Genomic DNA, 16,166 nt, shown 5'->3' with positions numbered 1-16,166 from the left:
TCTGGAGCACTGGGGCCTTTCCGACCAAGGCTCTGAATTGCCCGTGAGGCCAAGCGTGAGGCTCCTCCCAAAAGTGACGCTCGCAGTACCCGGGGCAGCTCAGATCTCAGGCCGCCACCCCCCGCCCCCCTCCCTGCAGAAGCGGCTCGGCTTGGAGCGGGACAGGACTCTGGGCTCCCATACCACAGGCCCCCTTCCTTCTTTCCTGGCTGCGGCTTTATGCCAGGCTGGGCTCTGGGCGCGGAGAGGACTTGCTGGTGGCACAGGCCAGTGAGGGCGCCCTGGCCGGGGTGCTGACCACACTGACCAGGCCGGACGAGGCCACCGACCCCACAGGAATATCAGGTTCTGAGCCCCTTCTCTGCCGGGCTGTGAGCTGAGGTTCAGGCCCGGGGCGGCCTCGCAGGCCCTTGTCCTGAGGAGACGTGTGCCCAGCACTGCACATGGCCCCTGGCAGACGGCTTCCTCCTCCTGCTTCCGGAAGATTGATGTCCCCAGAGGAAGAGCACGTAAATCACGAGAGCCGGGGACGCGTGGCACTTCCAATCAATGAGTCATGACAAGTCATAACTTCCGCCGTCAGAAAGGGAAGCTCTGGCACGTCCAGGAGCCGAGCGACAGCCAAGCCCAGGAACTGGACACGCACGCCCCGGAAACGGGGAGAAAGTTCCGCAGGGCTGCTGGTTCCTGGAGCTGGCGCCCGGGCTTCCTTCCAAGCGCTCGGGTTCAAGAGGAGAAAAGCCACGAGCTGGAAGGAGCCGTGTGGATTTGGGAGGTCGCGGACCCTGCAGAGGGGGACCTGGGGGGCGGGGCTGACAGAGGAGACCGCACACCCCTGTGCTGCGGAAAGTGGGTGGTTCTATGGGGCCCCCGGTGGCCTCACTCACTGTCCTCCGTCGCTCTGAATGTTTCCCAGCCCCTCTGAGCGCACACAGAAGGGAACGTGTGGGTCTCAAAATCTCCCCAACTGGCTGCCCTGTCTGCCTGCTCCCCCTGGATCAGGTGGGTGCTAAGGTCAAGGGCAGGGTCTGAGACCCCAGTGTGGTTGTCCCGGAGCAGAAACAGCTGTAGAACCCAGACCCAACAGAGGTGAGCAGGTGAGTGAATGTGGGAACCCTTCGTGGAGGGCTCACCAAAACGCTGTCCCGGGCACTCTCCCCAGTGCCAGCCCGATGGTGGGAGGGGGCAGCCAGGTCATCCCCGCTGCGGGGGGCCCGGACCCCACGCCCAGGGCAATTCTCTGTGATCTTGGGGGCTGGGTGCCTATACAGCTATCCTAGAAGCTGTGCCATGTAGGAGCGGGGGTCTCCCCTTGCTAGGCTGGGCGTCTGGGCAGGTGCCTGGCCATCAGACAGCAAGGTCCGAGGGGCACAGAGCACAGCTCCTCTGATGTCCAGGTGGAGGACAGGAGGGGGCCCCGGTGGATCTGAGCCACGCCAGTGGAGGTGGTCCTCCCAGGCCCCGATACCAGGGGGCAGCCTCTCTGTGTCTATCCGCCCCCGACGCAGGGGGACCAGCGTCTCGTTGCCCGGGACTGTCTGGGGTGGAGCACCGAAAGGCCGCCGTCCCAGGAGACCCTCATTTGGTCCCTCTGCAGGAGGAGAGCCACCAAGGCTTGACCCACAGGAGGCCCCCCTCCCAGAAGGCAGGTATGTATGAGGGATAAGATCCCTAAAGAGAAAACCCACACAACTATCACACACAGGCCTAGGTCATCTGGGAGTCTGACACGCCCCCGGTACACGGAGATAAATTAACGAAAATGCCTAATGCGAGCATTTCCAAGAGCTTCAAAGAGCTGAGGGCTCCGGGCTTTGCCAAGACAAACAAAGCGGGGTGGTGGGGGGGGCTGACAGGTGCCTGTCCCCATTCTTTAGCAGCCACTCAGACACTTAACATAGCCCGGCCAGATATTCTAGAATGTTCTTTCATGTTCCGGGCAGCCCGCGAACATTGTGTTTGTCCGTGGTGAGTGTCGGTGCATACAGGGCACAACGTGGCTTTGGGGCTAATTTCTCCATTTCCTTAAATCAACACTCAGCTCTGTGGACGACAAGCCCGAGGGGACTCTCCCAACGCAGGTCTGGAACACTTGTCCTCCGAGGGCCCCATGGGCCGGCCTCGCCTTGCTCCGGAAGGCACTCACTGACAGCCCTGTGCACGTCTGTGCTGAGCTGGGTGCCAGGCAGTGTCCCCCCAGGGAACGGGCGGGGCTGCGTCTGGACGTCTCCATGACAGCCCGTCCCAGAAGCCGCCTCGGGGACTCTGAGGCAGCCCTCCGGGGACTTGGCACCTCAGTGCCTCCCGAGGGGAAAAATAAATCACGGAGTGAGTTATGGGTTCTATCTGCACATTTGTCTCCTATCCTCAACCCTCTTTAGTTACAGAAACAACCTGGGTATCGACAGAATCGTATTAACGCACTTCACCTTGACCCTGCCTACTGATAATGTGTTTCTTAAGATTATCCTTAATAATCATACGTGAGTACGAAGGGGTCACAGATCTCCAGGCGATGGCTGCCCAGACACGCTAGTGGGGAAGCCCCAAGCCGCAAGGTCCAGGGGGATGGGCTGGGCCGATGTTGAACTTGCCCCTTCCCCAGGGGAGCCCCCAGGACTCAGGCTCCTCATGGGCTAGGAGTTCCCACCCCTCCGGGGTTTGGGGTAAGCTCTCGTCATCGGAAGGTGGGAGACTCCAGATCACCCCTCCACATTTCAAAGCAGAACCGAATTCCAATTCCCATAAAAATGGGGGCAGACAGAGCTTCCCGGGGATTGCGGAAGGACGGAGCACCAACTCACAGCCACCACTCGTCACCCTCCCCTTGGGGTGACGACGTGGGGGACAGAAGGCCTCTCCCCCCATCAAATTCTGGCCTCACGTCCTTACTGTTTAATTATCCCATCTATCCAGTCGGCAAATATCGTGGACCCTCCCTCACCGTCGGATTCTGCACCCTCGCAAGGTGGTGAAACCAGAAAGACAACGGTCTGCACTCCTGACCTTCCCGCCCCCGGGTCCCCCACCCGCCCCTGGGAACGCTGAGCTCAGGGAGACCGAGTGGCGTGGCACAGCTGACGAGCGGCTGGGATTCGGGCCGGGCCGCGCGCTGAGTCTCTGGGTCACACGGCCTCAAGACGGGCTCCATTCGGAGACCCGGTGGGGGGCTGGGGGCAGGGAGGGGGCGTGACGCAAAGGAGCTGGACTTTGTCTCCCACAAAGAATGTTCCCGATCTGTGGGGAGGAGGCCTCGCGGCAGAGCCCCGAGTGCCCGGGTGTTTGGTCACAGCTGCCGGGCTGACTCGAGACCCCCGTGCGTGGGGGTGGGGGAGGCAGAGGGCCACCAGACGAGACCGCACACTTCCTAACGGGACCCAATTACAGCAGCAGCTGTGTGGGGGAACTCGGCGCTGATCCGCTGTGAAAAATGGGCAGCGCTCGGAATCCAGCGGCATCCGCGCGACTGTCCCCCGAGGCCGGGAACCCCGCGGCCAGGCTTGCTTGGGGGGGGTGCGGGGGGGGGCAGGTGGAACCAGCAAGGCTCCAGCCTCCTGCATTTCCAGCTCAGGGTCGGGGGTCGGAGGTGCCCACGGGGAATCCTGGAGGACTGCTTCCCACCCTGGGGCCCTCGAGGGCTTCTGGCTAACATGGAGCGTCAGCCTCACCCTCTCCCTTCCGGAACCTTCGCGGAGCGGGGCAATGCCCCAGGAGCGGCACGGAGAACCCGGGCTCGGAGCCCCATCTGGCCTTTTACAGGAGAAGCGCGCCGACCCCGGGCCTGCGGCAGACGCGGCTTCCCAGAGGACGGAGATGGGAGCTCTCCCATCCAGCTGCAAGCCGCAGATGCAGGCACAAGGCTTCCTGAACATTCTGTGGGAACGAGAGGCTTGCACGGGCAGAGGCCGCCCTCCCGTCCCAGGGTGGAGGACGCCCAGCATCGAGGCAGGACTCCACGCGGAAGAAAGGTCGTAGGTTTTTCAGTTCCGATGCCCCAGGTCTGCGGCCACCACGAGGGGACCCTCCAGGCAGGTGGGAGAGGGGTGGCCAGCGAGCCCGGCGGGCAGAGTTCCCAAGAACACCTGATCCTGCCGACAGCTGCGGCCGCGCGGCCTGGGGACCGCGGGGAGCGCATTCTCAGCTGTAGCCTCCCGCCAGGGAAAGTCGGTGTGAAATCGGACGCAGTCTGAAGCTGCTCTGTTCGTTTCCCTTTCTTTCTTTGTGTCCCTGCCTGTTTTCCGACAGGGAGAGGCTCTCAAAGTTGGCGCAAAGTTGGCGCAAAGCGAGGCCCAAGCCGCCACTTGGAGTTTCTGCCTCCGGCCTCTGGGCTCCGCTGGGTGTTCGGCCTCCCCTGAGATGCGGTACGGTCCCTTCCGGGGGCAGGGGCGCAGGCTCATCCCCAGACGCCTCGGGGCGGGGGGGTGTCCTCGTAACATCTGGGGACCTGGAAGGCTATTGTAATTGGCAGCCTCGAAACCGCCTTCTGGACAGTGGCCTCGAAACCGCCTTCTGGAGAGTGGCCTCGAAACCGCCTTCCAGAGAGCGGCTGGAACATTAGGAACCACACGGCAGGTGCCGATGGAGGCAGCTGTCTGGGTGGGGATCCTCAGCTACGGAGCTCGGGCCCCCAAACTGTCCTCTGGCGATTTCACTTCATGATGATGTGGGCTGGGGGGGTTATCCTGCGGCCCCAACCGCTGCCTGTCCCGCCTCAGCCACAGCAACACCTCACAGGCAGCTGCAGGGTGAGTACCGGCCAAAGACAGAGGCCAAAGCCCCTGCTTTTCCCCCGCACCCCTGCGCACAGTGCAGTCTTCTCCCACGTCGCCTTGCCCTGCTCCGCAAAGGTGGCCAGCACGTGTGCAGGTCCTGGGGCCGTGTCACCGTCTGAGGAAGAGGAGAACCCTGCCCGGTTCTGAGAACAGGCTCTGAACCCCACCGCTGTCCTGGGGCCTGCGTCCAGGAAAAGTGTGCACACCTCCCTCCTTCCTCTCCGTGGTCCTGGTTTCCCTGAAGCTGGAACAAGCCACTGAGTTCACAGACCCTGGAGGCATCTGGACGGGAAGGCGCTCGGATGAGCCCGGAGACCACGGCAAGAGCGCCTGCCGGCCTGGACGCGATTGCCGCAGCCCGGCAGCCCCGATGGGGGTGGACGGCCCCTGGATGCTCGCTGGCTGTGTGTGCGCCTGTCAGTTTAATGTGACGAGGTCACTGTCTGTGTGCGGGGTGCACTCAGGAAGATGACCCCCATTAGCTCAGGGGGGACGGTGCAGCACAGAGCGCACGCGGCTCCCTGGGCCGTGGTGGGGGCGGGGGCGCACGGGAAGACGGCCGGGCACCCGCAGGCCGCCGCCATCTGTCTCTTGGAGGATCCCCTGAGCCGGCCGGCAGGACACCCGCTTCCAGGGAAGCTGGGTCACGCAGCCCGTGCAGGGCAAAAAGAGCCTCGGGAAAACATCGGCCGCCTTTTCAGAAATGTTCTTGGACGCAGTTGGACTTCGACTCCATTCTCGGAGCTGGGGGATTTTGGTCGATGGCATAATGTGTTTGTTCTTTCCGAAGACTGAAGCGCGAGCTGCAGTGTGCCAGGCGGGGGCCACGGGAGGGTCTGTGAAAGCACTGCCTGCGGGTGTGGAGGCCAGCATGGCCCCACCCCAGGAGAGAGGGAACAAGGGAGGGGGAGAGAGGGAGAGCAGGTGCGCCGGGACATCCCCACGCGGCAGAGACCCTGGCGGCCGGGGTAAACAGACGAGGGTCTGACAGGTAGACGCGAGGGACGGCGTTCCGGGTGGGCGGGCTCCTGGGCAAAGACGCCACGCTTCGCTAAGGACACCGCTCACCTGGACTCCCGGTCAAGCCTCAGCTTGACCCGCCGTTCCCTCCCCAGGCCAGCTTCTGGAACGAGCCCCTGGGAAGGCAGAGCAAGCCGAGACCCCCGTTCTGGCTGACCCTTTGCCTGGACTCTCGTCTCGGCTGGGCCACGACCCCTCTTCCCGGGGCGGCTGCCACAGCGTCCCTTTTGCCCGCAGAAATGGACGGCGGTCCAGGGAGGTACAAAAGGTCCCTTCTCTGACCTCCGGTGTGGGGTGTTGTGCTTGGCCTCGCGGGCTTCATGACGGCACATTCGTGTGCGTAACGGACACAGTTGACCCTTCAGAAACACGCGGTCTGGGAGCGCCGGCCCCCCGAAAAGCTGAGTATAACTTTCGACCCCTCCCCAAACTTAACTAACAGCCTGCTGTTGACGGAAGCCCTACCGGTCACCGAAACAGTCGGTTTACACAGAGCTTGCGTGTTACGTGTATCGTGTCGTACGATCTTACGATAAGGTCCGCTAGAGGAAAGAAAACGATACTAAGAAAATCACAGGGAAGAGGAAATACCGTAACGCACTGCCTTGAATGAGGAAAAAAACCCGCGTATAAGTGGGCCCGCCAAGCCCCTGTGGTTCAAGCATCCGCCGTAGAACCCTGTCAGTGGGGGCTGCCCGGGGGTTGCAGGTTAAAGCAGAAGATTTGGGGGGCCCGTCCCCCACTGCACACTTGAGACGTTTTGTTTCCGAAGGCAAACGTGTTCACGGACCTTCATGGGTTTTTCCTCCCCTCCCTGGAAACTCTGTGCTTCTGTCCCCCGGGGCGGTGCATGTGGCCGTGGACAGGGCCTCCCCCGGGCTCTCCTTCGAGGAGGGACGTCCTCAGATTGGACCAGCGTCACCAGCACGGGGGCGGCCTCCTGGCGGGAGATTCTTTTTTTGTCTTGTTTTCCCCTAATGGAAAAAGGTTTATTTGAATAAAACTGTAAAACTCAGATGTAGCCAAGAGGCCACATCTCAAAACAGAAGCAGAGGAGGAGTGCAGGAGGCCCTAGGCCAGCACCTGCGCTCAGAGCCCCCCCGGGAGCCAGAGCTCGGGACACAGCCGCCCGCAGGAGGCTTTCCGCGGCCAGCGAGGGGATTTGGCCGTTGCCCTCACCGAGCCGCTCCCAGAGCTGGGCCCCGATCCAGCTTCCAGGGCCCACTTTTGGGCCCACGGGTCCTGTTCTCCTTTCGGCGTCGGCCGATAAGAGCGAGCGGCAGGCCCCGTCACGGTCCGTCCCTGAGCTCCTCGCTGTCACAGTCCTGCCTCCCCGAGCACCTCTGCTCAGCAGCTCACGCCTGAAAGACACCACAATCTTTTTACCCAATTTTCCAGCTGAGTTGACTGGGGCCGGCAAAGGTCAAGGAGCTTGCCCAGGGTCACTGAGTAAAACAGCCAAGCCTCTGGCCTCAGGACAAGGACGCGGGACTCCGGTTCCCCTTCCTGACCGCTTAACCAGAGGCTCCTTCATAAATAATGGACATAACGGGGCTTCACTCTGTCTCTGGCGGGCAGGCTGTGCAGGCAGCCACCGGGGCTGTGGTCCCCGGGCACCGCCGAGCCCTGGCGGGGCTGCAGGCCTCACGGCCCCGTGCGCTCCCGGGACGGAGTTTGTCGCAGGCGTCCCAAGACCCGGAGAGACAGTCCGACGGTGGGTCGGTCGGTGGGCACATGCGACCGTGGCTGATTACTCATCACTGACAGTTATTAGCCTATTATGAAACGTATGAATTGCCTCTTTCATACCACATCCCTGTCCTTAAAGTGCCTTGTTAACTGACGTTAACCAATCCAATTAGCAAAAGACACTGTATTCGCGTAATTAGTAATTTGAGGCTTTGTCCCGTCTTGGTCTTAAAGAGAAAGGCGTTGGCCTATGATTGGAACAGCACCACACAATTAAGTGAAGTGCTCACCGATCAGCGGGGGACACACTCCATCCCTGGGGTCCCGCCCGGGACCTGGCTCTGCGCGGGCGCCGAGGTTCGCGTGTGTGGAGTTCAAGTGCGCCCGCGCTGCTCCTCTCGGCTGCTGGCCTGGCCTGCTACATCAGGACGGGAGATGTTTATTTTTATTATAAACTGAGAGGCCAAGCAGTGAGGAACCTGGTTATTAAACACTCCGAGCCCAATTCTGCAGAAAATCAAAAAAATCCAACTTTGAGGATTGATTGCAAGTTTTTTTTTCTAATCGGACGCCAAAAGGAACATTGTGGGGAAAGATGTCTCAGGGCGGTCCTCCTCCAGGCAGCTTTTCTGTTTACGTCTCCGAGCGAGCAGTTAGGTTTCGGAGACGCGAAGACGGCCTCCACGGGGCCAGATGTTCTAGATAAGACCTTCGGGCTGCGGGCCGCGTGTGTGCACAGCGCATCCACCCCCAGAGCCGGCTGCGGCCTCGTCGGAATGATCGGGCTGCGGGACGTCCGCCGGGAGAGCCCGTGTTGGAAGCGACCGCAGCACGACGTGACTGGGGCCCTTCTGCTTTGCCCGCGGGACAGTCCTACTGGCCTATAAAACCGCGGACTATGCTCTGTGAGTCTCAGCCCACCCCCTCCCCCTGCTTTTTGGTCAGCCAACTTTTTGGTCCCCCTACTCTTGTTTTGCTTTATTTGTATGTATTTTGTTCATCAGGAGGCTTAGCACACTCGGAACAGGGGTTCCCCCGACGACCCCCTGCCAGCCGTCCCTGGTTCTGGACGGGAAGGAAGGCCGTCTGGCCCCGGTTCCTAGCACCTGAGCCGCCTGAAGGAGGCAGCCGCCGTTTCACGACACGTCCTTGAACCTGCCCACCCGCCTGGCACTGTCCCCACTCCGCAGGCCAAGCCTTGTCCTGGAAGGGGCCACCGCAGGGATCCAGGCTGGTTATGGCTCTCACCCCTGCGGCACGGACGCGGGAGAATCACCCCCACCAAATGCGCTCGGCTCCTCCAGAGGGAAAAAGGTGGCCCTTGAGGGTCGATGGCCGTGTCTGCGCCCTGCCCACACGTCTGGCTGTCCCTGGGGCTTGTCTGTGCTCTGGGAGCCTGTCCTTGGCGATCAGACACTTCGGGGGGCCGCGCCTGGGTTTCCCACTTTGAGTCCAGATGCCGACTTTGTTCCGGTGCCCATTTTGGACGCAGCCTTTTTTCGCCTCCTTCGAGTAGGATTCTCATTGTTTTTTTGTTTCTTTTTTTTTCCGTTCCGTGTCAAAGGAAAGTTCAGATCTGTACGCCTGAAAGCATCGTCTTTCCTGATTCTCCCCGTGCGTGCGTGTGCCCATCGGCCGGGGCAGACGGGAGGAGCCCGCGCGGTGCTCACGGGAGGCGGGACGGGCGAGGAGACCCTGGCTGCAAACATTTCAGAAACCTCTTCAAAATATCTGGGTTTGTCAAAATCCCAAACCACCGTTTGCCAGGCACTTTTCCCGCTAGTGTTTGAGCCCGCGGGTATTTTAAAGGAAATGAAATCCGTGTGTTTCTGATTTATTTATACTTAACTCATCAAAATGCTGTTTTAAAGAGCTATTTTGTGTCCAAAATGCCCTTTATGCCTTTTTCCCTTCCAAACTAAAAGCCGTATTTTGCCAAGTGTATGTGACCTTAAACGCTAACATTTTTCAAGGCTCTTTGGAAAATCAGGTTCACCTAGCCCACGCAGACCTGCACGGGACCGAACGGTGTCCCCCAACACAACACCCCCGCAGGAACTAATGGTGTCCCCCTGACACACACGACTCCCCCCCCAGGAACTAATGGTGTCCCCCCGACACATGACTCCCCCCCCAGCAACTAACGGTCTCCCCATGACACACGACATCCCCCCCAGGAACTAACGGTGTCCCCCCCACACACAACTCCCCCCCAGAGCTAATGGTGTCCCCACGACACACGACGCCCCCCCCAGAACTAACGGTGTCCCCACGACACATGACTCTCCCCCAGGAACTAATGGTGTCCCCCCCACACACAACTCCCCCCCCAGGAACTAATGGTGTCCCCCACACACACAACTCCCCCCCCAGGAACTAACGGTGTCCCCCCCACACACAACTCCCCCCCGGAGCTAACGGTGTCCCCACGACACACGACTCCCCCCCCAGAACTAACGGTGTCCCCACGACACATGACTCTCCCCCAGGAACTAATGGTGTCCCCCCCACACACAACTCCCCCCCCAGGAACTAATGGTGTCCCCCCCACACACAACTCCCCCCCCCAGGAACTAACAGTGTCCCCACAACACACGACTTCCCCCCCCAGGAACTAACGGTGTCCCCATGACACACGACTCCCCCCCCAGGAACTAATGGTGTCCCCCCCACACACAACTCCCCCCCCAGGAACTAACAGTGTCCCTACAACACATGACTCCCCCCCAGGAACTAACGTTCCCTTCCACATGCTACTCCCCCCACCAGAACTAACGATGTCCCCACGACACACGACTCCCCCCCAGGAACTAACGGTGTCCCCACGACACACGACTCCCCCCCAGCAACTAACGGTGTCCCCACACACACAACTCCCCCCCCCCCAGCAACTAACGGTGTTCCCACGACACACGACTCCCCCCCCAGGAACTAACGGTGTCCCCCCCCCACAGACAACTCCCCCCTAGGAACTAACGGTGTCCCCCCCACAGACAACTCCCCCCCCAGCAACTAACAGTGTCCCCCAGACACACGACTCCCCCCCCCAGAACTAACGATGTCCCCACAACACATGACTCCCTCCCCAGGAACTAACGGTGTCCCCATGACACACGACTCCCTCCCCAGGAACTAACGGTGTCCCCATGACACACGACTCCCCCCCCCCCAGGAACTAATGGTGTCCCCCCCACACACAACTCCCCCCCCCAGGAACTAACAGTGTCCCCACAACACACGACTTCCCCCCAAGGAACTAACGGTGTCCCCCCGACACATGACTCCCCCCCCAGCAACTAACGGTGTCCCCACAACACACGATTCCCCCCCAGGAACTAACGGTGTCCCCAGGACACACGACTCCCCCCCCAGCAACTAACGGTGTCCCCACGACACACGACTCCCCCCCAGGAACTAACGGTGTCCCCATGACACACGACTCCCCCCCCAGGAACTAATGGTGTCCCCCCCACACACAACTCCCCCCCCAGGAACTAACAGTGTCCCCCCCACACACAACTCCCCCCCCCAGGAACTAACAGTGTCCCCACAACACACGACTTCCCCCCCAGGAACTAACGGTGTCCCCCCGACACACGACTCCCCCCCCCAGCAACTAACGGTGTCCCCACAACACACGATTCCCCCCCAGGAACTAACGGTGTCCCCATGACACACGACTCCCCCCCAGGAACTAATGGTGTCCCCCCCACACACAACTCCCCCCCCAGGAACTAACAGTGTCCCCCCCACACACAACTCCCCCCCCCAGGAACTAACAGTGTCCCCACAACACACGACTTCCCCCCCAGGAACTAACGGTGTCCCCCCGACACATGACTCCCCCCCCCAGCAACTAACGGTGTCCCCACAACACACGATTCCCCCCCAGGAACTAACGGTGTCCCCAGGACACACGACTCCCCCCCAGCAACTAACGGTGTCCCCCACACACACAACTCCCTCCCCAGCAACTAATGGTGTTCCCACGACACACGACTCCCCCCCTAGGAACTAACGATGTCCCCACGACACATGACTCTCCCCCAGGAACTAATGGTGTCCCCCACACACACAACTCCCCCCCCAGGAACTAACAGTGTCCCTACAACACATGACTCCCCCCCAGGAACTAACGTTCCCTTCCACATGCTACTCCCCCCACCAGAACTAACGATGTCCCCACGACACACGACTCCCCCCCAGGAACTAACGGTGTCCCCACGACACACGACTCCCCCCCAGCAACTAACGGTGTCCCCACACACACAACTCCCCCCCCCCCAGCAACTAACGGTGTTCCCACGACACACGACTCCCCCCCCAGGAACTAACGGTGTCCCCCCCCCACAGACAACTCCCCCCTAGGAACTAACGGTGTCCCCCCCACAGACAACTCCCCCCCCAGCAACTAACAGTGTCCCCCAGACACACGACTCCCCCCCCCAGAACTAACGATGTCCCCACAACACATGACTCCCTCCCCAGGAACTAACGGTGTCCCCATGACACACGACTCCCTCCCCAGGAACTAACGGTGTCCCCATGACACACGACTCCCCCCCCCCAGGAACTAATGGTGTCCCCCCCACACACAACTCCCCCCCCCAGGAACTAACAGTGTCCCCACAACACACGACTTCCCCCCAAGGAACTAACGGTGTCCCCCCGACACATGACTCCCCCCCCAGCAACTAACGGTGTCCCCACAACACACGATTCCCCCCCAGGAACTAACGGTGTCCCCAGGACACACGACTCCCCCCCCAGCAACTAACGGTGTCCCCACGACACACGACTCCCCCCCAGGAACTAACGATGTCCCCACGACACACGACTCCCCCCCAGCAACTAACGGTGTCCCCACAACACACGACTCCCCCCCCAGGAACTAGCAGTGTCCCCCCCACAGACAACTCCTCCCCCAGCAACTAACGGTGTCCCCACAACACACGACCCCCCACCAGGAACTAACGGTGTCCCCATGACACACGACTCCCCACCAGGAACTAACGGTGTCCCCATGACACACGACTCCCCCCCCAGGAACTAACATTGTTCCCTTCCACATGCTACTCCCCCCCCAGAACTAATGATGTCCCCACGACACACGACTCCCCCCCAGCAACTAACGGTGTCCCCACAACACACGACTCCCCACCAGGAACTAACGGTGTCCCCCTGACACACAACTCTCCCCCCACCCAGGGGAAACCCAGTGACCAGCTGCGGAAGTGATTACCCTTTGGCCTTACCGGCTTTTTGCTCTGACCCAGAGCACCCCACCCCGAGCCCAGAGCCCCTGAGATGCTGTGCCTGATGGCCTGATGGCAAGGAGCAAACTCTCCAGAGACGAGAATCCCCAGGTCGTGATTTTTACAGTCTCTCTCCCAGCATTCTAGCTGGGCCAGCTCAGGGTCATCTCGAGGCGGGCCCCTGCTTGCCCCGGTGGTAAGGGGCTCCCTCCCCAGGAGGGCAGCCGAGCTCGCTCTCTAGTCCCGTGGAGCCCAGCTACCCGCAGGCTTAACTCGTCGGCCTCCCGGTCCCCGGGGGCCTGGCTGATGCAGGCGCTAGGTGAGCCAAGGCAGACAGAGCGTGTGCTCTGCCCACGGGAGAAGGGCAGGTGCGGGGGGTGGGGAGGGGGCCGCCGTGGGCCACGTGCAGCCTGGGTCACTCGGGAAAGGGGCAGGCGACGGCCCCCACGGGGATAAAGAAATGGAGTCTTGGCAACACTCTTGCCTGACCTATAACACGGGGACTCAAGCGATATGTTTAGGCTGTTATATTTATTTCTACCTGATTTCATGCAATGGAGTTCAATTATGAATTTGATTGCTTTTTTTGGTGCACAATATAAAATCCTTTATCCGTCCAGCATTTAATTGTGTTCCCTGGCAGATTTGGTATTCGTCACGGCCCTGCCGTCCCCAGCCCCAGAGATAAACCATCCGAGGGGCCATAAATGTCCACTCTGATTATTGATGCTTTCAGGGAAATTGATTATCTATTTGAGGGGCAGAACGGGCTGATGTATTACTGCCTCTCTCTCTGCCATAAGAGCTTCCCTGAAAGACAAATCCCTTGATTGGTGAATTGGAGAATGGATTTCCTATTATATTTTAAATTTTCGAAAGCGATACCGTTTATCTTAATATTTGCGAAAGGGGGTGGGGTTGGAAATCCGGCGTTCTCTCTCATCCGTTCACGGGCTGAGAAAAGCGATGCGACAGGGGACCCGGGGCCGCGAGGCCGGGGTCGGCTCCTTACTCCGGTCGCACGGTCCGCGGCCGCGGCCACGGCTGAGCGCGCCGGACGCCGGGCCCGCGTGACACTCGGCACCAGGTCCGTGATTTACTGAGAAATTTGCTCCTGAGGTGGTGATTATTTCTATGTGCTCCAAATATTCAAATTGATGGGTATTTCCCTGCGGCCCGAGAGAGGAGAAGCGAGCTTCGCAGGAGTTCAATTTGATCTAAAGGGGGGGGAAAAAAAAACCCAAACCCAAGCAGATTTACCCTGGATTTAATGCCGAGAACCTTGATGGCCGGAAGGTCTTTCTCCCTCTTGTCACCATTTAAAACAAAATGTGTGGTGCTGGCACGGCTGTGGGGGAAGTGCCACCCCACGGGGCCGGGACGGAGCCGGGACAAAGGGTGGACTTCGGCTCATCAGCACCTCCTGTATCAGAAGATAAGAGGCGCTCGGCTCAGGCGGTGTTTGCTCACCGCGAAGATCGATACGGCTCCCTAATCCACGCCGTGATTAGCTCTACCCCGGCTACAGCCAGGTGATAATTCCCTAACAGGAGAAAGAGGCCTTTATTTTGGTGGCGGTGGAGACAGGGAGAGTCATCTGGGCTGTGTCAGCTCACTCCCAGGACACGGTGCGCCCCCGGGCCGGTGGTCCCAGGCAGCCGCCCCCACAGGCCCCACACACGCCGTCCGTCTGCCCGTCCGAACGCCCCCGAGCTGGGAGCAGGCCTTCCGGGGCTGCGTGGCAGGGCGAGCTGGCCGCACACTTTCTCCGGTCCCCTTTGGGGGCAAAATGCGTAAACTTCAGGGCGTGGAAACCATCGGCCGAGGGAGGGCAGGCGTGCGCGGCAAAGACAGAGCACGGAGTGTGGCCACGGTGCTGCGGGTGGGGCTCCGGTCCCCGTCCCCGGCTCCGGCCGCACGTTGGAAACGCCCGGAGGCCTTGCGAAATGCCGGTGTCCAGGCCCGCCACCCGTCACGGGTTCGGGCCCTGGCTTCAATGTTGGTGGAGTCTCCCGGTGACCCGGAGGACAGCCAGGGCACGCAGCAGGCCCTGCCCTGCACGGGAGCTGGGGAGCAAGGCACACTTGCTGGGGCGCTGGCATGAGGCAGCGCTGTCCGCGGGCACGACCCGACAGGGGCCACCACCGGAAGCCCGGCCAGGAGGGAGCGACTCCTGACAAAGCGCTGATGGGGGAGGGGCAGAGGCTTGTCCTCAGGAAGGGGAGGAGCCCAGGGAAGCACATCCCGGGCCTGGCCGCCCGAGCGGGGGCCAGCAGGCCTGGGGGCAGGTAGGTCTCTTCCTCTGGGCAATTTGCTTTGTCGGGGGATGGGCCCGATGGGACCCGCGCTCGAGGTCGCGGCTCCTGCCACGGACGCCCAGCCCTGTGAGTGCACCTGAGACGGCCCTCCCTTCCCTCCCACGGTGCCAGCGCCGGGTCTGTGGGCCTCTGTCGGGGAGCAGTGCGTGTTCTGGGGTGCGGGGAGCAGAAGCATGGCCAGCCAGCTTCCGGAGGCTTCTGGTGCCACATTCCAGCCTCTCGGGCTTCTCCTGAGCCTACGTCACAGCAGGTCACCTCTGAGGGTCTCCAGGTCCTGGGACTCTGAGAGAAGAGTGAACTTATGTGTGCCTGCACGCACATGCGAGTGTGTGTGCGTGAGAGGGCATGCGTTCTGTGTGCACAAGCGCCTACGTCCATGCTGGTGTGTGTACGTGTGTGCGTCCACACGAGCGTGTGTACGTGTGAGTGTGCACGCTGGGTGTGTGCATGTGAGCGTCCACGCTGGGTGTGTACGTGTGTCTCCAGGTGGGTGTGTGTCCATGTGGGTGCGTGCATGTGTGCATCCACGCGAGTGTGTGTACGTGTGAGTGTGCACGCTGGGTGTGAAGGTGTGAGTGTCCACGCGGGCGTGTACGTGTGTGTCCACGCGAGTGTGTATGTGTGTGCACACAAACGTGTCCTCGTGTGCATGCGTGTGTCCCCCCCGTGTACAGGGTCTGCACAGCTCAGGGCCCGGCAGGAAGGGGACCCACGAGCACCTCTGTGCCTCGGGAGCGGTGCTGTGAGCGTGGCAGATGAAGACTTTTCCATGGCTGACGGCCTGGCCCTAACTCTGTTTCGACTGGAGAAAACACCGTGTCCCAGGCAGGGCCCGCTTGGGACAGGGGACTCGGCCTCCTTCCTCGTCTGCACGAAGACAACACACCCTGGCACCCGTTCACATCTTGTCCGTGAGGTCCCACGTGCGCGGGCCGGGTGGGTCCCCTCCCTCACGCTTTGAGGCAGATGCTCAGAGAGGTTAGGTGCCTTGTCTGAGGCCACAGTGCACCAGAACCTGGACCCGAGTCCAGGCCTCTGCTTCCTGAGCCTAGAGGCTGTTTCCTTACAGACCGGAGTGTGGCAAAGGCGGCGGGGCCTGCCAGAACTTTCTC

The 16,166-nt window shown here is 61.1% G+C and overlaps 2 protein-coding genes across 8 annotated transcripts in view; one reads left to right on the top strand and one right to left on the bottom strand.

Moving 5' to 3' along the window:
- The window catches only part of PRDM16 (PR/SET domain 16), a 314,028-nt gene that overhangs the window by 168,239 nt on the left and 129,623 nt on the right, over positions 1-16,166 (bottom strand). The window lies entirely within an intron of this gene.
- On the top strand, positions 524-9,517 carry LOC107179265. Of its 7 annotated transcripts, none has more exons than XM_042996262.1 (6): positions 524-1,097; positions 1,598-1,649; positions 2,382-2,483; positions 3,760-3,971; positions 4,246-4,361; positions 4,469-5,652. In XM_042996262.1, the coding sequence occupies exons 3-6, from the start codon at positions 2,450-2,452 to the stop codon at positions 4,917-4,919; spliced, it is 813 nt and encodes a 270-aa protein (XP_042852196.1). In that variant the 5' UTR covers positions 524-1,097; positions 1,598-1,649; positions 2,382-2,449; the 3' UTR covers positions 4,920-5,652. The 7 variants fall into 7 exon arrangements, 4 of the variants coding, with proteins under 4 accessions (XP_042852196.1, XP_042852197.1, XP_015391298.1 ...); XM_042996263.1 differs by having other exon boundaries at positions 1,509-1,649; XR_006221132.1 differs by lacking the exons at positions 2,382-2,483; positions 3,760-3,971; positions 4,246-4,361; positions 4,469-5,652 and adding an exon at positions 9,046-9,517.

This window comes from Panthera tigris, chromosome C1 (assembly GCF_018350195.1).
Source record: "Panthera tigris isolate Pti1 chromosome C1, P.tigris_Pti1_mat1.1, whole genome shotgun sequence".
NCBI lineage: Eukaryota > Metazoa > Chordata > Mammalia > Carnivora > Felidae > Panthera > Panthera tigris.
The sequence above is the reverse complement of the archived record's forward strand: the minus strand, read 5'-3'. Positions and strand labels throughout refer to the sequence as shown.